General features: G+C 46.2%; 1 protein-coding gene across 19 annotated transcripts in view; it reads right to left on the bottom strand.

Moving 5' to 3' along the window:
- nrxn3 (neurexin 3) overlaps positions 1-20,272 on the bottom strand; it is a 1,403,890-nt gene that overhangs the window by 771,750 nt on the left and 611,868 nt on the right. For all 19 annotated transcript variants that reach the window (XM_033027583.1, XM_033027578.1, XM_033027577.1 and 16 more), the window contains 2 exons: positions 20,046-20,249; positions 8,174-8,200 (listed from right to left, as the gene is read on the bottom strand). In XM_033027583.1, coding sequence (XP_032883474.1) covers positions 8,174-8,200; positions 20,046-20,249 — 231 coding nt within the window. The remainder of the gene's footprint in view (positions 1-8,173; positions 8,201-20,045; positions 20,250-20,272) is intronic.

The following is a 20,272-nucleotide window of genomic DNA, read 5'->3' on the forward strand; positions in this document are numbered from 1 at the left end:
GCACTTGGATAAACATGACTTCATCGGACAGAACCAGCATGGTTTTGTGAAGGGGAAGTCCTGTTTAACGAATCTGCTCGAATTCTTTGAGGAAGTAACAACCCGGGTGGATAAAGGGGAATCGGTGGATGTGGTATACTTGGACTTCCAAAAGGCTTTTGACAAGGTGCCACATAAGAGACTATTGCTAAAAATAAAAAATTATGGGATTGGGGGTAATATATTAGCATGGGTAGAGGATTGGCTAACAAATAGGAAGCAGAGAGTGGGGATAAATGGTTCATACTCGGGATGGCAACCGGTAACTAGCGGGGTTCCGCAAGGGTCGGTGCTGGGACCCCAGTTGTTCACAATTTATATAAATGATTTGGAGGAGGGAATCCAAGTGTAATATATCAAAATTTGCGGACGATACAAAAATGGGAGGAAAAGTAGGGGATGAGGAGGATAGGAAGAGTCTGCAAAAGGATATAGATAAGCTAGGTGAGTGGGCAACAACTTGGCAGATGAAATTTAATACTAATAAATGTGAAGTCATTCACTTTGGGAAAAAAAATGATAGGGCAAGTTATTTTCTAAATGAGGAGGAGCTGCGTTGTAATGCAACGCAAAGGGATCTAGGGGTATTAGTACATGAATCACTAAAAGTTAGTATGCAGGTGCAGCAAGCAATCAGGAAGGCCAATGGAGTTTTGGCCTTTATTGCTATGGGATTGAGTATAAAAACACGGAGGTCTTGCTGCAGCTGTTCACAGTATTAGTGAGACCACATTTGGAACACTGTGTACAGTTCTGGGGTCCATACTTAAGAAAGGATGTACTAGCCCTGGAGGCAGTGCAGCGAAGGTTTACAAGATTAATTCCTGCAATGAGGGGATTGACATATGAGGAAAGGTTAAGTAGGCTGGAACTCTACTCTTTGGAGTTTAGAAGAATGAGAGGCGATCTCATTGAAACATATAAGATCGTGAGGGGCCTTGATCGGGTGGATGCACCGAGGATGTTCCCAATGATCGGGGAAACTAGAACTAGAGGACATAGTTGCAGAATAAGGGGGGGCTCTTTTAAAACTGAGATGAGGAAGAACTTCTTCACCCAGAGGGTGGTTAATTTATGGAATTCACTGCCCCAGGGAGCAGTGGAAGCAGAAACTTTAAATATATTTAAGACTAAAATAGATGGTTTTTTAGCTGCCAAGGGGATAAGGGGCTACGGGGAGAGGGCAGGGATATGGACCTAGGTATGGTTAGTATAGTAAGACCTGAGTGATCTCCTGGACAAGTGTCGATCGCCTGGATTGGGGTCGGAGAGGAATTTCCCGGATTTTTTTTCCCGAATTGGACCTGGGTTTTTATCCGTTTTTTTGCCTCCCCCAGGAGATCACGAGGTTCTTGGGGTGGAGAGGGGTGATAGCGGTATAAAGGGGAGGGTAGTGTCTTGTGTTCTGTGTCTTGTGTCTACTGTTTGTGGGTAAGTGTGTCTGTTTAGTGTTCAGCCATGAGCGAATGGCGGTGCGGGCTCGACGGACCTGGTGGTCTACTCTCGCGCCTACTTTCTATGTTTCTATGTTTCTATGTTTTGAGAGGGAGAGATAGATCAGCCATGATTGAATGGCGGAGTAGACTTGATGGGCCGAATGGCCTAATTCTGCTCTTCTCACTTATGACCCACCTCCATCAATGTATTTCGTGCCAGGGCAACAGGTTTTAAGGACAGATCTGCTCTGAAATGTCCAAACTCTGAATTTCCCTCCAACTCCTCCAACTGAAGAGGAATGAGCAGTAAACAGAGCAAAAGTAAAAAAGGTTTCACTTTTTCCAACAGTTCACACACATTTGTTCTAGATGATTGAACAACACACTGTTTAGTCGTGAGTTTAGATTCATACTAGAGTAAATGGTACCCGTTGGGTCCCATCCTCACACAGGAGGGCTGGTCCCCCAACGCAATATTACACCGCTCCACCAATTTCAATATTGCTGGCCAGTGGGGGGGGGGGGGGGGGGTATTAGTATGGTGTTGTGGGCCAAAGGGACTGGTTTCCAGAGGGCTAGTATGGACATTGTGGGCCGAATGGATTCTTGGGCTGCCAGCTCAGTCACTGAGCTGCCACTCGCTCACCCACTCACTCACCCACTCACCCACCCACTCACTCACTCACTCACTCACTCACTCACTCACTCACTCACTCACACACACACCACACACACACACGCACACACACACGCGCACACACTTACACACACGCACACACCACTCACACACCTACACACAACACTCACCACACGCACCACACTTCACACACATACACACACACACACCTGCACTTACACACACATTACCACCAGACACACCATATCACTCACACACACAAAAACGTCCACTTTGCACACAGACACTCACACACAAACTCACACACACACACATACAATCACACACATACAACATCACATACCACAACACACACCACACACACACACACCCACACACACACAACACAAACACACACACACACACCACACAAACACTCACACACACATGCACTCACACAACACTCACACATACACACACTCACAAACACCCCACACATCCACTCACACACTCACAAACACACGAGCACTCGCACACACATACACTCACAAAACACACAACACCTACAGTTCACAAACACATACACACACACTCACACACAACACACTCACACAGAAACTCACACAACCACACAAGCACACGCACAGCCTCTCACACACACATACACTCACAAACACATTCACACACAATCACTGACTCACACACCATATATAAGGCAGTAAACTTTCTTGAATACTCACACGGCTGAGCGCGGCCTCTCCACTTTGGGGGTTCCTCAGTCAGCGGCATTTCTGGAATCAGTGTGACCTCTGCGCTTACCGGAAATTACACAATCAGCGCGAACTGTCCACTAAGCGGAAGTCACGAAATGAGTGGGACTTTTGAACCAAACACAGTGGGACCTAATAAAGCATTTATTCCTTCCAAACACAGTCGGACCTAATATGGCATTGCAGTTTCAAGCACAGGCAGGGCAGCAGGCCAAACAATTCAAGGCATTGTCATGAAGGGCTAACAAATAATTTATTACAAGTACATTGCAGACTCACAGTTCAGTTGATTCACAGCTTAGAATGAGAGTTGTGGCCTCTCCCTTGCGATCTTGCAGAGTGACTGAGTCATGTTCAGGCATCCGGGGTTTTATAGTCCTGCCCCAGTGTCCCCAGTGTGTAGGAATGGACGAGTGAATGTTGGGTCATTACTGGTCGGCATGGACTCGGTGGGCCGAAGGGCCTGTTTCAACACTGTATCTCTAAAATAAACTAACCCTGCTGTGATATCAATTCCACCATGTAACAAAAAGGAAGTGCAGATGACGGTTTATACCAAAGAGAGACACTAGGTGCTGGATTAACTCGGCGGGTCAAGCAGCATTTCTGAAGAAAAATAAATAGTTGATAATAGACAATGGACAATAGACAATAGGTGCAGGAGTAGGCCATACGGCCCTTCGAGCCAGCACCGCCATTTAATGTGATCATGGCTGATCATCCACAATCAGTACCCCGTTCCTGCCGTCTCCCCATATCCCCTGACTCCGCTATCTTTAAGAGCCCTATCTAACCTTCTCTTGAAAGTTTCCAGAGAACCGGCCTCCACTGTCCTCTGAGGCAGAGAATTCCACATACACCACTCTCTGTGTGAAAAAGTGTTTCCTCGACTCCGTTGTAAACGGCTTACCCCTTATTCATAAACTGTGGCCCCTGGTTCTGGACTCCCCCAACATCGGGAACATGTTTCCTGCCTCTAGCTGTCCAAACCCTTATGTTTCAATAAGATCCCCTCTCATCCTAAATTCCAGAGTGTACAATCCCAGCCGCTCCATTCTCTCAGCAGATGACAGAACCGCCATCCCGGGAGTTAACCTTGTGAACCTACGCTGCACTCCCTCAATGGCAAGAATGACGTTTTGGGTTGGGACTCTTCCACCCTGGTAGCTGAGAAATGCAAACTCTGTTGATAACTAGGTATTCTGCAAAAACTGTTGGACTTAACAGAAAAGTCCATGAAGATTAAAAAAAAAACTATCACCAAAATGTGTCTATGCATCTTTTGTTACTGATGTTCTTCAGAGGAGGAGCTCTGCCATCCTTGCCCAGTCGAGCTTGTAAATGACCCCGGGCCCACCACAAGTGGTTGATCCTTAAATGCTCTCTGAAACCACCAAGCAGACTGCTTCGGAGTTGTGCCATTTCAGAAGGTGCCTTATCAGTTTTAGCTTGGTTTAGTTTAGAGATACAGCGTGGAAACAGCCGAGTCCGCGCCGACCAGTGATCCCCGCACACTTACACTATCCGACACACACGAGGGCCAATTTTTACATTTACACCTAGCCGATTAACCTACATACCTGCACGTCTTCGGAGCGCGGGAGGAAACCAAAGATCACGGAGAAAACCCCACGCGGGTCACGGGGAGAACGTACAAACTCCGTACAGGCATCACCCATGGTCAGGATCAAACTCGAGTCTCTGTCGCTGTGAGGCAGCAACTCTACCGCTGTGCCACCATATTGTGCTTGGCATCTTCTGGGGCCAGTTAGAGATAGGGAATAAATTGTTGCCATAGTTGGCAGAGACCAGATCCCCCCAAAAAAATCAATCAAGCAAGTAAATAGGTAGATAAATGAGTGGATGAATGAATGGATGAAATGTATAAATAGTTAATTACATAAATAGTCATTTAGTTAATTGATTGCTTGATTGATGAATTGATGGATCGATCTATCAATTACTCAAATAGCTAAATGATTACTTAAATTATTAACTATTCACTCATTTCAATTGATCGATTGATGATCAATCATTGTCAAATAGTTCCTTCGTGTCTTGAATGCTTCCAAGAATTTTGTAAAGGCAGAGAGAACAGGGCACGGTGGCGCAGCAGTAGAGTTGCTGCCTCGCAGCGCAAGAGACCCAGGTTCGATCCCGACTACGGGTGCTGTCTGTACTGAGTTTGTATGTTCTCACCGTGACGCACATGGGTTTTTTCTGAGATCTAAAGTTTCCTCCTGCACTCCAAAGGCGTACAGGGTTTGTAGGCTAATTGGCGGGGTGGGAGATTGCAACCTTCACGTGGTCCGGCCTGTTTCAACGAATGCAATCAACCTGGCGTGCACAATCAAATAAGATCAAATAGAACAAGTTGTCCTACAACTTTAGGCCGTGCACGCCATACGCAAGAAGAAGAAGGCTAATTGGCTTGGTATGAATGTAAAATTTGGCCCTATTGTAGGATAATGTTAATCGCTGGGGATCGCTGGTCGGTGCGGACTCGGTGGGCTGAAGGGCCTGGTTTTTCAAGCTGTATTTCTAAAACTAAAGCTAACAGGAAAATAAAGATTTGGCACAGCAGCGAGGAAAATGTGGTTTGGCGCAACTCTGAACGAACAATTGCTTGATGGAATAAATTGGACGGACGAAATGATTCTCAGATTTAGTAGGCTTTGTGAAATGTCTTTCCCATTGCCAACAATAGGTGGTGCACCCACGCATTGAGAATCAGGTCCAGTCCGCATCCAATGATTTACTTCATATGAAACAGGTCTTCCCCAATTCACAGCAGTGTTAGTTTAAACTGCAGCCCGAGGTAATAGGGTGAGATAGATTACGTGAAAACAGAGAAATATAAATGAGGGAGGGAAATACACTTTGCACATCGTGAACTAGGCAAACCTTCACCACATCAACAACAATTTTTGAAGATGGCTCAGTACCAGTGTAAAGGTCTATTCCAAGACAGACACAAAATGCTGGAGTAACTCAACGGGACAGGCAGCATCTCTGGTGCGAAGGAATGGGTGACGTTTCGGGTTGAGACTCTTCTTCAGACTGAGAGTCAGGGAGCATTACATTTATTTCAGTTCTGGTTATCCAGGAGGTCCTTTGTTCCGCTCAGCCCTTGGTCAAATCAATAGCCCTTCAAGAGTCTAGAGCATTTTATTGTCATAGGTGTCAGACAGAGCAATGAAATTCTTACTTGCTACTGCACGACAGAATATGTAAACACAGTACACTGTAAACAACATAATAAAGGAGAAAAAGATTAATTGTGTGTGTGTGTGTGTGTGTGTGTGTGTGTATATATATCTATATACTATTAAAAGTCTCATCTTGTTTCTATGTGTGTCTGTGTGATTGTATTTTTGTCAAAACGGTACATGGTAGCACTAAAATCTTTGCAGAATCTTAGTTTTTTCCCGTCGTCGATCTAATCAACTTTCCTTCCGATTTGATGTAATATTTCACGTTATTGATATTTAAAGGTTTAAAAAACCCACTTTAACAAGATTTTTACTGTTAAAATCCACCCTACCAGCTTCCAACAAATTTTGATACAAAGTTGCAATACAGGAACACTGTGCTTCCACCAACTTTTCACCTGAATGGGATATCACAGTCCTCCACCTGACATTTGCAACAATGTTGCCATCATACAACACTTACTTCAGCTGCTGGCAGGACAGGAGGGGGAGGGTGAATTGTTTTTGCAATTGGGGAAGTGCAATAGGATTTTTTTTAAAGTCCCGTGCTGTGTTTGCCCATTCCCTCCACAGATTGGTGATGTTTCGGGTCGAGACCCTTCTTCAGTCTTCTGCAACATCCTCTCTCGCTGCTCCCCTCTGTGATTCCTCTTGCTCTCCAACCACGTTGTAACCCAGACTGGCATTCATTTGTTCTATATCTCTCCACATCATCGTCTATATCTCTTGTTCCCCTTTCCCGTGACTCTCAGTCTGAGGAAGGGTCCCGACCCGAAACGTCACCCATTCCTTCTCTCCAGAGATGCTGCCTGTCCCGCTGAGTTACTCCAGCTTTTTGTGTCCATCTTCGGTTTAAACCAGTGTCTGCAGTTGCTTCCTGCACAATATGTAGTACTCGTGGAACGTAAACAATAGGTGTGATCGACTGTTGGGTCCAACTTAAGTCCAATAACGGTTGAGTGTACGCATAGTTACAATAGTTACAATGGCAGAATACTTACCTTCGGGCCTAGATTTTAGCATCAGTGTACATCTTAATGGGCCTGTCCCACTTAGGCGACTCTTTAGGTGACTGCCAGGGACTAATTTTAATGGAATTCACCTACGACACCTGGTGACAATCTACGACAGCACCTACAACTACAAAAATAGTCGCCAGTGTCGCCGAAAATTTTGCGGTAGCCGCCTGTAGTCGCCAAAAGATCGCCTAAGTGGGACAGGCCCATAAAAGCCTCTGAATGTGTACAAACCAACACTGTTGGGAAATGAGCAAATTTTTGCTTGCCATAGGCAGAGTTATGTTTGCTGTTTCAAGAGAAATAAGAAATAAGTCAAATACCTCAGACTTTGAGGTATTAAGTCTGGCTAAGGCAAAGACCTAAGACCTCAAAGAAGCACAGAATCTAGGCTACACCTTATTGTTAACCAGCACTCTCTGTTATGTTACTTCCATTTGCAAAGATGTAGAAGTCATTGAAAAATTAGGTTTGACATTGGAAAACTGTGCAACTACTGATTTGCCGAGCACTTATTAAAGTGGGCGTGGATAAATCTACAATCCAAACTTTTCCACAATGAAATCATGTCTAGTCCTATCACATACCATCTGCTTGCTAAATGATTCCCCTCATAGTTACTTGTACGATTGTAAAAGCATTTTTTAAACACATAGTTCTTCTGACCATTCAAAACATGCAAGCAATTAGTTGGGCAGTCAAATTACATTGAACTGGACAGAGCTGAAAGCTAAACAGTTGTCTGCCCATAACGTGAGAATCACAAGTGGTTATGATTAGCACCAGGTAACAAGCCAAATTAATTTCTATATTCAAGAACAATATTTCGATTCAAATTGCTGTTCTCTATCAAGGTACCAAAACATTTTTGGACACATTTTAGTTGGTAATTGTTAAATGAGATTTGACTGTGTCTTTATTTTATTTTTTAAACTTATTATTAATTCATTTGCAAATTCAGAAAGTCCAGTTTTCCCCAGTGTATCGAAAGACATAACCACAATACATACATATTAAGCAATTCATTTAAACACAGTTAAAAGCGCGATCGAGAAACAAAAATGAAACTTGAACAATAACTTACTGGAGTTACAGTTAATCCTGATACAGTCTAGACGGGGAAGAATAAATGAAAGATGAAATCGCATCCTTCAAGGTAACAGCTGCAGACATCCAATAACAATAAGTCCACCATTTCCGGGGACTGACACAAGCAATAAGGTGGCCATTTTACTTTACCCCTTGACTTGACATTGACAAATATCTTTACAAAATGGAACCCAAACATTGACCGGTTATTTTCATACAACAAAAAGTATTTCACATTTACCTCACATTTACCTTTCAAAACCCACTACAGAGGCAGAAGCCTATTTTGACTTTTAGAATGAGTAGCAGCATAACTGTATCCCACAACCCCCCCCCCCCACAAATTATCTCACCTCATCCTCACTTTCCCACCAACCCCCCCACCCCCACTCTCTCTCTCTCTCTCTCTCCTTATAAAATGGCCACTTGCAAACAGCTAACCATGTGAAAACTCAACCGAGATGCGGCAGGGGGCCTGTTGCAAACTGCAAGTCCCAGAGATAGACTGGCCCAACCACTGCGCTCGCTCGTCACCAACTAGTCGGTCAAATACACCTTTAAAAAAAAAAAAAAAGATTCGGCAAACCGGTATTTGGCGAGAAGTTGGGTGAGCGGTGCATCTGAGCGGGGCAGTGATCTCTGGTGTCGAGCTAGTTCCTCAAGAACTTCAGTCAGAGAGAGAAAAGGGAGTAAAGATTTGTGACATTGTCGCCGAGGGTAACGGCAATTTTGCTGATAACTTTGTGCAGCCATGAAATAATCAAAATTGGGTTGTTTTTTTTTTTTTAAACTATCGGCACAGAGAAATATGTACACGCCAATTCCGAAACTGCCATCTTCGTTTGTCAAATGACTTCATCTTAGCTCCTTTTTTGAGCAAGTTTTAATGCGCAGAGTTTTAATTTGCTGCACAACTACATCCAATGAAAGCCGTGGGATCAGCACGAGATGGGATTGAAGATTTTTGCCCGGACAATTTTTGGTTGAAATACAAATTTGAGATAACCCCCAGGCCTCGGGGTGGACCCGGGAAGGGGAATAAGAAGTTCTTGAGCAACAGTGGGGGGTTAGAATTAACGATCTGGGTGTCGTTTCACATGGCCAGGCTTGCCATGTGTCGTCAACCGCAACAGAAAAGTGGGTGCAAACAGCCACAGACCATTCGGCACAATCACCATACAGAGGTCGCAATACCCTTTTGGTGGGGGGTTGGGGGGGTTGATGGGGGGGGAGGGGGTTGGTGGGCAGATTGGTTTCCTTCATCATTGTATCGTTCCCTGCCCCGAAAAAAAACCTTTCATATGGGTCAACCACAGGTATCTTACCCTCGTATCAAAGACGAAAGCAGATCTGGATATTCACCTCTCCTGCACGACGTGGCCGGTTCCCGGAGATGGCCTGAGCCCTGGGACAAGAACCGCACGTCTTCCGCGCACGCGATTACAGCCGTTAAACCCACCATTTTGACGCTCAGCCGTCATGAGGGTTGCAGAACTTCCGGGTTATAAATGCAAGCAACGGTTTTAAGCATGAGAGAATGTCGTTTGGCCCCAAATTAATGAAAGCTTTCAAAGGATACCGAATAGTGAAAGGCTTGGATCGAGTAGATGTGGAGAGGATGTTTCCACGAGTGGGAGAGTCTAGGACCAGAGGTCACAGCTGTAAAATTAAAGGATGTTCCTTTAGGAAGGAGATGAGGAGGAATTTCTTTAGTCAGTCTTTAGTGTGGTGAATCTGTGGAATTCATTGCCCGTGGAGGCCCAGTCAGTGGATATTTTCAAGGCGGAGATAGATAGATTTGTGATTAGTACGCGTGCCAGGGAGTATGGGGGGAAGGCAGGAGAATGGGGTCAGATAGATCAGCCGTGATTGAATGGAATACGCTGAATGAGCGAATGGCATGATTCCGCTCCTATCACTTATGAAAAGTTCAAAATTGCTTTTGAAGGACAGTAAACCCCTGTTATAACAGACCACAGGAGGGGGAGTGGTGTCCGCTCCTGCCGTGTTATTGCCCGCTGTAACTGAGTGAGGGATTATCGAGTAATAGAGTATCGTTGTCTAAGTGGCAGAAAAAAAGAACTGCAGATGTTGGATGTGAGGTGTTGGGAGTAACTCAGCGGGTCAGGCAGCATCACTGGAGAACATGGATGGGTGACGTTTCGGGTTGGGACTCTTCCTCAGACTCTCGGTCTGGAACTGGGCCTGGAATCCGGGTGAGTTTACGGCCCCGGCCTGCGGGCGGGCACGGGGGGGGGGGAGAGGCGAGGGTCGGCACAGTCGATGGACGCGGCCCGCGGGCGGCTACAGGACTGGCTGAGGAGACGGTGCGGACCGTGGGGGGGGGGGGGAGGTTTCACCAGCCGAGCGTGGTGGCGATGCTGGCCTCCATCCGCTACAACCCGAAATCCACTATAATGAGGTCCGTGATGAGACACCAGGGTGGACACAGAAAATGCCGGAGAAACTCAGCGGGCCAGGCAGCGTTTCCGGAGAGCAGGAATGGGTGACGTTTCGGGTAGAGACCCTTCTTCAGACGGAGAGTCAGGGGAGATGGGAGACTCAGAGATATGGAAAGGGTAAGGTGTGACAAGAAGAGATCAAAGGAGAAGATGCTCAAGGTAAAATGTAGCACAGATCATTGTTAGATGGGGAAGGTGACAACGAGGCATACAAAGATAACATTTAATGACAAGGGTTCGCTGTATATAAGGGCCATAGTGGTCTCCGTACTGAATATTAAGCACAGGACAAAAGATTAATTATGTCTCAAAAGCTATTTATTTTTGATAGCTCAGAGAGATTTTATGGTGAAAAATGTGGCTATTGATGTCACATTGTTCCATCTTGCTAGGGGCACTTAGTTAAAATCAATGGTACAGATATTTTTCTCCCATGTTTTCATTAAATAAGGCAAGCAATTATCATTATCTATCCCATGGTGCCATCAATAGCTTCAGTGTTCAGTGTTGATCTTCGGTGCAGGCGAGAAGAATACTGATGCAAACTGCATTGCCGTCAAGCTCCTTAAAGCCACACAATTCTCTGAATCAAAGTTCATATGGATAGAGTGGATGCGGAGAGGATGTTTCCACCAGTGGGAGATTCGAGGACCAGAGATCGCCATAGCCTCAGAATTTAAAGGACTTTAAAGGATTTAAGGCTTTGTGGCCAAGTTGTGGGGCGGTAACGGTGGCGCAGCAGTAGCGCCGGAGACCCGGGTTCGATCCTGATTACGGGTGCTGTCTGTGCGGAGTTTGTATGTTCTCCCCATGACCTGCGTGGGTTTTCTCCGAGATCTTCGGCTTCCTCCCACACTCCAATGACGTGCAGGTTTGTAGGTTAATTGGCTTGGTAAATGTTAACATTGTCCCTAGTGTGTGTAGGATGGTGTTAATGTGCGGGGATCGCTGGTCGGTGCGGACACGGTGGGCCGAAATGGCCTGTTTCCGCGCTGTATCTCCAAACTAAACTCAGTTTGCAGATGATGCGAAAATAGGTGGAGGCGCAGGTAGTGCAGAGAAAGCAGGGACTCTGCAGAACCACTAGGTCAGGTTGGGGGAGCGGGCAGAGAAGTGGCAGATGGAATATAGTGTAGCAAAGTGTGGAGTCATGCATTTTGGTCGTGGGAATAAAGGCGTAGATTAATTTCTAAATGAGGAAAGAATCCAGAAATCAGAGGTGCCAAGGGACTTGGGAGTGCTGGTGCAGGATTCCTAAAAAGTTAATTTGCAAGTCGAATTGGTAGTAAGGAAGGGAAACAGAATGCTAGCATTTATTTCACGAGGGCTAGAATACAGAAAGAGGGATGTAATACTGAGGCTCTATAAGGCACTGGTCAGGCTGCATTTGGAGTACTGTGCGCATTTCTGGGCACCATATCTGAGGGAGGATGTGCTGGCTCTGGAGAGGGTCCAGAGGTGGTTTACAAGAATGATCCCAGGAATGAGTGGGTTAACCTATGATGAGCGTTTGTTCTCGCTGGAGTTTGGAAGGATTGAAACTTACCGAATAGTGAAGGGCAAGGGATAGAGTGGATGTGGAGAGGATGTTTCCACCAGTGGGAGAGTCTCGGACCAGAGGTCATAGCCTCAGAATTAAAGGACGTTCCTTTCGGAAGGAGGTGAAGAGAAATTTCTTCAGTCAGAGAGTGGTGAATCTTTGGTATTCATTGTCACAGAAGGCTATGGAGGCCAAGTCAATGGATATTTTTAAGGCAGAGAGATAGATAGATTCAGGTGTCAGGGGTTACGGGGAGAACATAGGAAAATTGGGTTGAGTGGGAAAGATAGATCAGCCATGATTGAATGGCAGAGTAGATTTACTGGGCCGAATGGCCTAATTCTGCTCTAATGAAAGTTAATATTATTTTGGGCTATGATACACATAGCTTGATATTTGATCCGGTGGCTAGGTTTTAACCGGTAAACAGAGAGAATCCCATCCACTCTTGGCAGACGATTCAGGAATAAAGCACTTTCAGGCTAGTTAATGAGTGTGTTGTGTGCAGTTTTGGTCTCCAAATATGAGGAAGGACATTCTTGCTATTGAGGGAGTGCAGCGAAGGTTCACCAGGTTAATTCCCGGGATTGTGGGACTGTCATACGTTGATAGAATGGAGCGGCTGGGCTTGTATACTCTGGAATTCAGAAGGATGAGAGGGTATCTTATTGAAACATGTAAGATTATTAATGGTTTGGACATGCTAGAGGCAGGAAACATGTTCCCGATGTTGGGGGGAGTCCAGAACCAGGGGCCACAGTTTAAGAATAAGGAGTAAGCCATTTAGAACGGAGATGAGGAAAAACTTTTTCACACAGAGAGTTGTGAATCTGTGGAATTCTCTGCCTCAGAGGGCGGTGGAGGACAATTCTCTGGAAGCTTTCAAGAGGGAGTTAGATAGAGCTCTTAAAGATAGCGGAATGAAGGGATATGGGGAGAAGGCAGGAATGGGCTACTGATTGTGGATGATCACCCATGATCACAGTGAATGGCGGTGCTGGCTCGATGGGCCGAATTTCCTACTCCTGACCTATTGTTTATTTTGTATTGTATTGTATTGTATTATCGGCAGTCTATCGCATCAAATGTGCGATTGAAACTGGGAGGGCAAGGCAGGAGATGGAGGGCGACCAGTTAGAACATCCAAGAGGAACAGCCAGGAAGAACTTTGTTAGGTAGACACAAAGTGGCTCAGTAACTCGGCGGGTCAAGCAGCATCTCTAGAGAACATTACTAGGTGTCGTCTTTGGGTCAGGCCTCTTCTTCAGACTGAAGGTAGAACTGGGGGGGTGAGGAAAGACCAGGCAAATCAGGGCCGATGACTGATGACTTCGGGCAGGGGTGGTTCCCTGATAGGCCCACTGTCGGCTGGAGAAGGCTTGATCTCAAGTGTGTGGAATAGGAACCGCAGATGCGAATTGGAAGCAAAGATAGACACAAAGAGCTGGAGTAACTCAGCAGGACAGGCAGCATCTCTGGAGAGGGAGTCAGACGGTGGTGAATCTGCGGAATTCACTGTCACAGATGGAGGCCAAGTCAATGGATATTTATAAGGCAGAGATAGATAGATTCTTGATTAGTACGAAGGTCAGGGGTTATGGGGAGAAGGAGAATGCGGTTGGGAGAGAGAGATAGACCAGCCATGATTGAATGGTGGAGTAGACTTGAAGGGCCGAATGGCCTAATTCTGCTCCGCTCGCTCATGAGCTAGCTAACTGATTACAAATTTGGCTTCATGGAAGGACAATAGACAATAGGTGCAGGAGTAGGCCATTCGGCCCTTTGAGCCAGCACCGCCATTCAATGTGATGGAAGGATGTTTCTTCGGACTGGAGGCTTATCATTGGTGGTGTGCCTCAGGGATCGGTGCTGGATCTATTGCTGTCTGTGGTTTCGAATAACGGTTCGGATGAGAATGTACAAGTCATGATTGGTAAGCTTGCAGATGATGCTAAAGTGGGTGGTATCATAGGCAGTGAAACAAATACACCAGGATCTTGATCAGTTGGACGTGTGGGCTGAGGAATGGCGAATGCAGGTTAATGCAGATAAGTCTGAGGTGTTGCAATTCGGGAAGTCAAACCGTGCAGAGCCTTCACGATGAATAGCAGGGCCCGGGGGAGTGTCGTGGAGCAGAGGGATCGAGGAACGCAGGTACATAGCTCCCTGAAAGTGGCGCCACACCTAGATAGGTTGATCAAGAAAATTATTGGTACATGGGCCTTCATTGGTCAGGGTATTGAGTATCGAAGTTGGGACGTTATGTCACAGTTGTGAAGATGTTGGTTTAGCCGCATTTGTTGTATTGCATTCAGTTTCGGTCACCCTGCTATAATGAAGGACGTCATTAACCTGGAAAGAGCATAAAGAAGATGTACGAGGATGTTTCCAGGACTTGAGGGCCTGAGCTACAGGGAAAGGTTGAGCAGGCTATGACTCTATTCCTTGGAGCGCAGGAGACTAGGGTTGCCAACTTTCTCAATCCCACATAAGGGACAAAAGGTCGAAATAAGGGACAAATTCCCCACGGCAATTCGTTGACCGACTCGGCCGTGGCTGGGTGAATGATGAGTTGGGCCCGACTGCTGGACTGCACACAAAGCCCAGTCGGCGGGTCAGCTGAGGAATTTTGGCCCGGGCCGTGCGATGTCGCTCGCAAAGTCTGGCACCCCGTCCAACTCATGAACCGATGATCGGCCATGAGAAGGAGGGGTGGTGGTGGTGTCGGCGGTAAGCGAAGGTCCGAAGGTCGGACAGCTGGCCGGGTTGCCGACCGACGAGGCCACGGGCGAGGCGCTGCCGCCACTCCATGGGCTGCACTACGTCGGGACGGGTGAGGCAGGGCCGGACGCGGCGCTCTGACCCGACAGTCCCCTCGACCCGAGTAGTAGCAGTCAAATACGGGACAAGGGCGGTCCTGTACGGGACAAACCAATTTAGCCCAAAATACGGGATGTCCCGGCTAATGCGGGACAGTTGGCGACCCTACAGGAGGCTGAAGGGTGATCTTATAGAGGTGTACAAAATCACGAGAGGAATAGAAAGGACAAATGCCCAGAGTGAGGGAATGAAAAAATCAGAAGATAAAGGTTTAAGGTGAAAGAAGTAAGATTTAACAGGAATCTGAGGGGCAAATTTTTTTTCACTGGGTATATGGAACAAGCTGCCAGAGTAGATAGTTGAGGCAGTACTGTAACAGCATTTGAAAGACTCCTGGATGGGTAGGAAAGGTTTAGAGGGATATGGGCCAAACGCAAGCTAATGGGACTAGTGTAGATGTGGCATCTTGGTTGGCGTGGGTGCGTTGGGTTGCAGGGCCTGTTTCCACGCTGTATTGACAAGAGTGATTGGCATCACAATCTTTGCACATTAAACTGACGGTAGCTTGGGGTTATATTGCAGAGAGATTCTGAAATCGCTTTCGTGATCCAGCAATCTGTTTGCAGTCTTCATTTTTGCAATCAAAGGGAAATTATTCGAATAGGCATGTCCTCGCGGTAAAATATCCAAAAAATCATATGGCCTGTCACATGAAGTAAAACTTAGTTGTGTCGGCATTCTTGGAGATATGATTGCTACTTATAAACCTTTGTTGGCCAGGGAGTTGGTTATCGAACAAATTAGTGTTATCATTATTTCAGGTCAATACAATGGGCTCCCAGTTATTGGGGAAATAGCAGAATGTTGCCTGGATTAGAGGCTTTCAGCTACAGGGAGAGGCTGGATGGTCTTGGACTGTTTTGACTGGAGGTCGGGAGGAGATTTGATAAAGAAGTATGCAAAGTTATGAGAGGCAGAGATTAGGTAGATAGTCGGAACCTTTCTTCCCTCCAAGGTGGAAATGTCCACCACCAGAGGGCGTAGCTATAAACTGAGAGGGGGGAAGTTGAATGGAGATGCGCAGGGCATGTTATATTTCATTTGTAGAGTGGTGTTGGCCAGGAACGCAATGCCAAAGATGGTGTGGCGGCAGGTACGACAGTGGCGTTTAAGATACTTTTAGATATGCGCGGCATGGAGCAATCCAACCAAGATCTCAACGGTGGAACAGGCGGAGGACGATGGCTGACCTAAGTGGAGCGTCACAACGGCTGGGAAGGCAGATGAAGGCTGCAGCAGAAAAGGGTCCCCGGTCGTCTTGGACTCCATGCCACTGGATCCTGACCCAGATCTGTCAAGGACCGTGGGGTGGCTGTCCGTGCACCAGTCTCCCCACGTTAAACAAAGTCACGCACAGGTGCCCTCCAACCCTAACAAGTCCTATGGCGACCAGCAGGTGGTGACGGGGGTCAGGATGGTGAGATCTGGAAGCCCCTAGTCATGAGCTGGCACATCAGGTGCTAGATTCAGTCGCTGGACTCTGACTACCCACAAGTAGACGACCCTATGATGGAGGAATATGGGTCACGTGAAGGCAGAGATTAGTGTAACATAGCATCTGGATCGGCCGGGACTTTCTGGACCAAAGGGCCTGTTCCTGTCATGTATTGGTCTATATAATGTGACGTAAAGGATTTTAAAAAAATCTGAAAATTAAGTGTTGATATTCCAGCTTTGATTCATTGTATACTTCCGATCTTTATTTAGTATACTAACAATGTGCAACAGATTTTATTCTTGCATGCTGATTTTCTTCCTTTTTTCTTGTCCTTTGGAATATTTTTTTGAAATATTTGGAAATATCGTAAATAATTTGGATATATTGTTTGTTCCTCAAAATACTTCTAGACAGGGGGTTCTGAGGGCCTGAGCTACAGGGAGTCCCTGAGTAGACTGGGTCTCTATTCCTTGGAGTGCAGGAGGATGAGGGGTGATCTTATTGAGGTGCACAAAATCATGAGGAGAATAGATCGGGTAGATGCACAGAGTCTCTTGCCCAGAGTAGGGGAATCAAGGACCAGAGAACATAGGTTCAAGGTGAAGGAGAAAAGATTTAATCGGAATCCCAGGGGTAACCTTTTCACACGGAGGGTGGTGGGTGTATGGAGCGAGCTGCCTGAGGAGGTAGTTGAGTCTGGGACCATCCCAACATTTAAGAAACAGTTGGACAAGTACATGGATAGGACAGGTTTGGAGGGATTTGGGACAAGTGCTGGCAGGTGGGAATGTGTAGCTGGGACATGTTGGTCAGTGTGGGCAAGTGGGGCCGAATGGCCTGTTTCCACCAAGTATGAATCTATGACAGGGATCCGCCGAAAGAAAAAAAAATTGGAACAAAGGGTAGTATGGTCGTGAACCTTGCTTTGATGGCCATAGCAACGTCAATAATTGAGATCTGTGGAAACTTTACTTAATTGACATACATTTAGTTTGTGTTAACTGCATCCCGCCGTCTTTCAGTGAAGAGTCTTTCTGACGCGAAGAGTTATTTGAAGCTCGCTGCAACGCAAGCTGAGGATTTATTCTCCTGCTTTAAAAGGCCAATTTGTCACCATGATTTCAAAACAAAAGCTATACTTTTCTCTTTGTGGTTTGCTTTTACAAAAAATATAATTATATTAATAATAAACGACAAATCTATCTCCAACCTGGACTGGAATTCGCCAGAGAGCAGCTATGTGACAAAGCGGCCACTAGGCGGCATAGTCGCCAAAGAATAACGATACATTGATGAAGGAATGCTTCATAGGGGCCAGGGATAGAGGAGGTGACAGCAGTGAGAGAGAGAGAAAAATAACATCTCTGGAGAGGTTTTTGAATTTACTGCAATAGGGGTTTCAGCCAAATTTCTGTTGGGATATATTGGAATAGAAAACAGATGGGGCGGGGGGATGTAAATGATATATCTGTTCCCCACCGGCATTAAATCTCACTTTCCCTCCTACTCCAGGGAAAGTCGTGACTTTATTGCTGTTCAAAAATCCACCATGTATTTTTGGCAATATCTAAAATAATCAATTGGATTTAGTAACGTCTTGTAGCGACGTTGGACTAATGTCTTTTCTTGAGTGGGCCACATCTGCCGGGGGTCTCCCAGCCAACACATTGGTAACGGCGCTAATACCAACCTTCTCAATATTGGGGTATTGACATTGACTTCTCCAAATTCAGGTAGTCCTTGCTTTCTCCCTCCTTCCCCTTCCCAGCTCTCCCACCCACAGCCCACTGTCTCCGCCTCCTCTTTTCTTCAGTCTCGCCCCCCCCCCCCCCCCACCCCCACATCAGTCTGAACTCTTATGATTTTATACACCTCTATAAGATCACCCCTCATCCTCCTGCGCTCCATGGAATAGTCCCAGCCTGCTCAACCTCTCCCTATAGTTCAGACCCTCGAGTCCTCCCAACATCCTCGTAAATCTTCCCTGAACCCTCTCCAGTTTGACAACATCTTTCCTATAACATGGTGACAACATCTTCCCCTCTTAACCTCTTTCTCCTGCCTTCTCCCCATATCCTCTGACACCTGTACTAATCAAGATTCAGTCTATCTGTCTATATGAATATCTACTAGAGCCCATCAGCATAAGGAGAGCGCAGAGAGCGCGAGAGAGAAAGAGCGAGAGAGAGACGAGATGCGAGAGAGCAGAGAGAGAGCAGAGCCGAGATAGAGCGCAGAGGCGAGAGAGAGAAGGCGGACTCGCTCTCATCTCTCGATCTGCCTTCTCTATCCTCTCTCGCTCCTATATCTCTCTCTCTCTGCTACTCGCTCTCGCTCTATCTCTCTCTCTCTCTCTCTATCTCTCTCTCTCTCTCTCTCTCTAGCTCTCTCTCTCTCTCCTCTCTCGTCTCTCTCTCTCTCTCTATCTGAAGATTGTTTTACTTTACTGATGTATAAGAATGAAGTGCAGACCTCCAGCAGATGACCTATGACCTCTTGGTCATTACTAGCAAAGGGCATTTTTAAACAAATGGCAGATGGTGGAGGTTTGAAACGGCTGTTACAAGGATGCCACGATGTGGTCACTGATTCATCATTGAGAGTGATGCTCAGAGACATGGATACAGATTGTATTTTGGTGAACACCTGCATTCAGGGAAGCAGAAAAAAGTTCCCAATTTGGAGGGGAATGTTGGTGAGGGGGGGGGGGGGGAGGGGGGGGGTGGCAGAGGGGGGAAGACACAGGTGACGGAGAGGTAGAGCGATCCTTCTGCAGGTTTGATTGTGCACTCTGTTCCCAGGGCTGTTTGCTAAGCGGGCCGCAGGCTTTAAGGCCTTTGAAGGGTTGATAGCCATCTTTTGACTGATGACTCATGAAGCACTTAGATATATATATATACATATATTTTTTTTAATTAAGCATCGATATAAATTTAAATAAAAACTTTTAAAAAAATATAAAAACCACAAAACTCAACCAAAAATGAGTACAGACAAAAAAAAACTTAACCAATTTGCAAAACATCCTTATAAAATATTTTCAAGATATAAAACTGACATGAAGTAGACCACGGCATGTTCTCTTTTGCAAGGGAGAATCGTGCTAAGATCGTCTCGACAACTTAAAGTCACAGGCGTCTGCCCGCGTGCGATTATTTTAACTTTTCTTTTTGTCTCTTATTATGGGAGATGGCCGTGGTCTACTTGGTAGAGCCAACTGATAAGGTGCAAAAAATATGAACGTTGGCTCAAAAGATGGTCCATATAAACATGGATTTCCGATCCAATGTTACTTATTTACATCTCGTTGTTAATAGCATGCAAATGTTTTCACCACATTCAAATTGATTTATTTAGTTAGTCCATAATTAAGTTTAACATTGGTGCATTTACAGTATTCAAGAACTTTGTTAATATACCCATCAGCGATGGGGTGGAAGGCTTGTGGGGGAGGTGGGGGGGGGTGGTGGGGGGGGGGGGGGGTGGTGGGGGTGGGTAGGGTTGAGGGGAGTCAGCCCCCCGTGATATGGGGGGGTTCATACAATACCTAGGTTGACTGTCAGCTTCACCCGGCCTCCGTCGAGCTCCAGGCGCAAGGTGTCTGCGGACTCCCGCGAGGTGGTGGCCACCAGCAGGCCGTAGGCTCGTTGGGACATGAAGCGAAGGGAGACGTCCTCAGCTTCCGTGTGCATGACCCAGGGCATGACGATCTTCAGGTACATGCTGCCGTCGTAGCTGAGAATGGATGCCTCTGCAGCGTGGGGGAAAAGAAAC

Source organism: Amblyraja radiata, chromosome 9 (genome assembly GCF_010909765.2).
Source record: "Amblyraja radiata isolate CabotCenter1 chromosome 9, sAmbRad1.1.pri, whole genome shotgun sequence".
Taxonomy (NCBI): Eukaryota; Metazoa; Chordata; class Chondrichthyes; order Rajiformes; family Rajidae; genus Amblyraja; species Amblyraja radiata.